The sequence below is a fragment of the Salvelinus alpinus genome, chromosome 1, assembly GCF_045679555.1.
Source record: "Salvelinus alpinus chromosome 1, SLU_Salpinus.1, whole genome shotgun sequence".
In the NCBI taxonomy this organism is placed as follows: domain Eukaryota; kingdom Metazoa; phylum Chordata; class Actinopteri; order Salmoniformes; family Salmonidae; genus Salvelinus; species Salvelinus alpinus.
Genome location: NC_092086.1, coordinates 98945980 through 98950783, shown reverse-complemented (window position 1 = coordinate 98950783; position 4804 = coordinate 98945980). Strand labels below are relative to the sequence as shown.

General features: G+C 39.8%; 1 protein-coding gene across 1 annotated transcript; it reads right to left on the bottom strand.

The window, feature by feature from the left end:
• Window positions 1–2568: 2568 nt before the first annotated feature.
• On the bottom strand, window positions 2569–4346 carry LOC139536413 (uncharacterized). Its single transcript, XM_071336931.1, has 3 exons — window positions 4232–4346; window positions 3444–3592; window positions 2569–3272 (listed from the first exon to the last, which is right to left on the bottom strand). The coding sequence occupies exons 1-3, from the start codon at window positions 4287–4289 to the stop codon at window positions 2799–2801; spliced, it is 681 nt and encodes a 226-aa protein (XP_071193032.1). The 5' UTR covers window positions 4290–4346; the 3' UTR covers window positions 2569–2798.
• Between the last annotated feature and the right edge of the window lie 458 nt (window positions 4347–4804).

Sequence of the window (4804 nt, the reverse complement as noted above, 5' to 3'; positions counted from 1 at the left end):
GTGAATTTATGTAATTACCTTCTCAAAAACCTTTAAAGACATGCTCTGTATCTTTGGCGACGAGAGAGTACTGATGTGGTGCTCAAATCAAATTTTATTTGCCGAATACAACACGCACACACTGGCAACCCTTACAGTGAAGTGCTTACTTACAAGCTCTTAACCAACAATGCAGTTTTAAGAAAATACCCCCCAAAAAGTAAGAGATAAGAATAACAAATTATTAAAGTGCAGCAGTAAATAACAATAGCGGGACTACATTATATACAGGGGTACCAGTACAGAGTCAATGTGCGGGGACACCGGTATTGAGGTAATATGTACATGTAGGTAGAGTTATTAAAGTGACTATGCATAGATAATAGAGAGTAGCAGCAGCGTAGAAGGGGGAGGGGGGCAATGCAAATAGTCTGGGTAGCTGTTCAGGAGACTTATGGCTTGGGGGTAGAAGCTGTTTAGAAGCCTCTTGGAGCTCTGGTACCGTTTGCCGGGCGGTAGCAGAGAGAACAGTCTATGACTAAGGTGGCTCGAGTCTTTGACAATTTTTAAGGCCTTCCTCTGACACCGCCTGGTATAGAGGTCCTGGATGGCAGGAAGCTTGGCCCCGGTGATGTACTGGGCCGTACGCACTACCCTCTGTAGTGCCTTGTGGTCGGAGGCTGAGCAGTTGCCATACCAGGCAGTGATGCAACCTGTCAGGATGCTCTCGATGGTGCAGCAGTAAAACCTTTTAAAGATCTGAGGACCCATGCCAAATCTTTTTAGTCTCCTGAGGGGGAATAGGTTTTGTCGTGCCCTCTTCACGACTGTCTTGGTGTGCTTGGACCATGATAGTTTGTTGGTGATGTGGACGCCAAGAAACTTGACGCTCTCAACCTGCTCCACTACAGCCCCGTCGATGAGAATGGGGGCGTGCTCGATCCTCTTTTTCCTGTAGTCCACAATCGTCTCTTCATATATGTGACGTAGTAAGCAATTTTCAGGGACCACTTTTGGCTCGTGAGCACTACTTTCAGAACTACTGGCTGACAAGGTAAAAATCTGTCGTTCTGCCCCTGAACAAGGCAGTTAACCCACTGTTCCCCGGTAGGCTGTCATTGTAAATAAGAATTTGTTCTTCACTGACTTGCCTAGTTAAATAAAGGTTACTTTTTTTTTTATTAAATAAACTGGCTAAAAAGTATGTAAAAGTACCGGTGAATCTCTTTAACTTCACCAGACCTCATATATTTCCCCACAGACCTCAGTTATGGCATTACTCCCTCTGTCATAGTGTATATGCTGCTGTGAGGATGGTCCCCCCTTACCTTACCCCAAACATGACAAACAGACCTCACTGCCCATCTGATGGGTTTTCTATTAATCTCAGGTTTTTCTCTCAGGTAACCTACATACTGATCAAATTTTATTTTATTGTAAATTAGTGGTGGTTTAGAACAGTTGACTGTAATTTGATTTAATTTGTAGTTTTCAGTACAGTATGGTTAACATGAAATATTTACATAATTATCTGCCAAAGTAGCATGTTATTGTAGCGTTCCCGGTACTCCCATAAAATGTGCTCAATTTATCTGAAGGGAGTTTTTTTCTGTCTGTCCCTCATGAGCAGACAGACATTTAGCTGATTATAGCAGCTTTTATCATCCTCCCATTTTTCCTGTATGTATATGACCTTTCACCTTTTCATGGATATAGAAAATAACATGATAAAGAGAAAGCCAGTTAGTGCTTTGGTTCCCCTGAAGACTGTGATTGAAACAGACTTGATAATCATAAAAGGGAATCTGTGTCAATGACCTTTCATTCCAGTAAATGTTTGAGGATTTCAGTTGTTGCCCAGACTTACCCCCTTGTCTCTTGGTTTTAAATAAAGTTCTGGGTTGAAACAGGGAACTTGATTCATGACCTAGAATGTATCCCTCCTCAATTTCCAGTTTTGCATGAGCTTGTGATCTAAGGAAAGCTTAGAATATTTCTGATGGCATTTGTCTGTTGCTTATTTGGATAGTATTTCTAAAGATGCACACACTATTACAAACTATCAGTTACATTCATTGTGTCAACTGCAAAAAGTTTACTTACTACCTTTTCCCACCCATGCAACATACTTGGTTGTATTTGACATTTGATAAAGTAAACTGACAGTCTATTGATTAGTTTTATATAGAATGTAAAATCATGAAACTCTTGAATTTCGTCCCAGTCCAGGTCTGCCTTATAGGGAGTGATGAAGAGAACCATTACATCTATGTGAACGCATCACCCCAGAACACACACATAATCTGACCTATACACACCCACACCTTGTGACTGGCCAGACAGAAGCCCGCCACTTTCACAAAATCTTTCCTATCAGATGCTGTGCTGTCTTAAAGACATGTCATTGTGAGATGAGATCACAGACTGTCTCAATTGCTTCCTGGCATATCTCATGTTGGGACCACTGTGTTGACGTTCTGCAGTCTAAGGTTAACATCACAGACTTCACTTGAGCACAGGCTGCGAGAATACTTCTTTTTAATTTGCTCACAAAACTTAAAATGGACAAAACTATCAAAGTGACTCAGATTTGACAAAAGACATTCATTTAAAAATCTCACAGTAGTCTACAAGAATACTGCAGGGCAATTTTAACACACAAGTTAAGTTAATTAATTCTCAACACAAACAAAATGTATTTAAGTTATTCAAAGTCAAACATTTGTGCAGAGGTTTTTTCCAGTGGCAGCAATAAGCTTCTGTAACTTCTGAACACGTGTCCAAATAAATAATAAATAAAATATAATAGAAAGTTGGCCTCAGAACAGTGCATTTGTGTATGCAAATGTCCTACTTTTGCACATTTGGTTCTTTAAGGTCCTTAGTTCATGTCTCATCTGTGACAGGAGCTCCTTGAAATTCTTCAGAACCACACAACCATAGACCTTCTGTTGGAACACGTTTTGGGAGGGGTGTATTGACGTCGGTCCGTCTACAGGTTCAAGTGGGATGGGCAGGTTTGGAAAGAGGTTTTGGTAAATGCAGTTTATTTGGTTGGCCAGACCACTAGTGCGGTACTGGGCAGTGGTGAGGTTGTTTAGCAGGGGGCTGGAGGGTTGCTGTAAGTCTCTCTGTTGCTCAGTGACTCTCTTCAGGTGTGGTAGGAAAGCCTTACAGTGGGAGTAGATGCTCAGCATCCGCTCTGAGGGGTCCAGGCCAGAGATGTTTGGGTCAGGAACAATGTTGTTTGGCATCTGGCAGAACAGCTCTGACATGTCTCCTTGACTGGCTTTCTGGAGATCAAGAAGTTGTTGGTAGCACAAGTATAATGTGTTATGATTTGGCAATAATGTAGCTTTAAAGCAGTTTTACATTTCCCATTAGACTGTGGACAATTTCATTGTATGCATGTTACACTAGGCTATAATTCTGGATAAATGTTATGGCATTGATTTTCTACTTACATATATTTTTAAGAGGTCCACAGATTCCATATGTATGAGTCTGGTTAGCTTGGAACTTCTTTGTATGTGACTCTCACACTGTTGGTTCCTACATGCTATTCCAGCATTCACTGAATCAATGGCAGCCACCAGTAACAGGGAGAGCAATGCTGAGGAGCAAGATATGACACAATTTGAAATCTACGTCTGCATTGCTTGCTCTTTGGGGTTTTAGGCTGGGTTTCTGTTTAAGCATTTTGTGACAACAACTGATGTAGAAATGGCTTTATAAATAGATGTGATTTGATGACGCCAACACCTCTATCACAGACACTTAATCATGCTACCTTAGCAGTGATACATGAAAATCTAAATTAGAAGTATGAAGTTCTGAAATAGATATGTTGCGATAAGTAGCTGTGGTAACGGTTACAATATGTAAAATGTATACATGAGCAAAGGACACAAGTTGAGTGTACATATACAGATGTAGGATCTTAATTTGATCGCTCTTTTGTTGCTGAGAATTTGTTTCAACCCCTGTTGTATCAAACTAGCTCAAATTTAAGATCCTACATCTGTACTAAGTTTGCACCTGTGCACTGAGTAGTCATTCATACACAAAAACAAAAATCAATATGCAATTATGTGCACAGCATCATACATTCAAGTCTGCACATTGATGTTCTATAAATACTAGAGACATTACAGCAAAGTAAAGTACAGTATGCAGATGGTTGAATGTACAATTAGAGAATGAAAATAGTTGAAATATAGTTATCTTGGTTGTATAATGTAATTGTACTTACTTCTTGCTGCTTGTGATATGGACAGCTGAGGATACATATTCTTTACATGACCACTCATTTCTCATACAGTGACATAGGCCAAGTGTCAGACACAAACTAGTCATGATCACTCCCCTGAAAAACCTTTTAAAAGACTGAAACCACGCATTTGTCATTGGAGGAAATGACGTGCTCGGCTCTTTCTTTGTGAAGCAACCCAATTTCCCCAGAATGTATTTTTTCAGACCTGAATTATTTTCTCTGTCTGATGTCAAATCTTAATGAATACCAGATCTATCTACAACAAATGTGTATTCAGTTGTGTATATTCAGCACATACATTTACAAACAGCATAACTGTCAATGGATTATACTATTTGAGGTACTGTAAGTGCTGAGTTAACAAATATTAATGTAATAACCTATGCATATGTGAGGTCATTTGTTTTATACCAGTCACAAGAGGTCAACCCACTCTGACACAATTCATTGTACATAGTACTGTCGCCACCTAGAGTAAGTGGTTGTGAAGTTTTACAGTAAATCGATGCATGCAGTGTTGCAATCTGAGTTTGGGTATCATATAATGATATA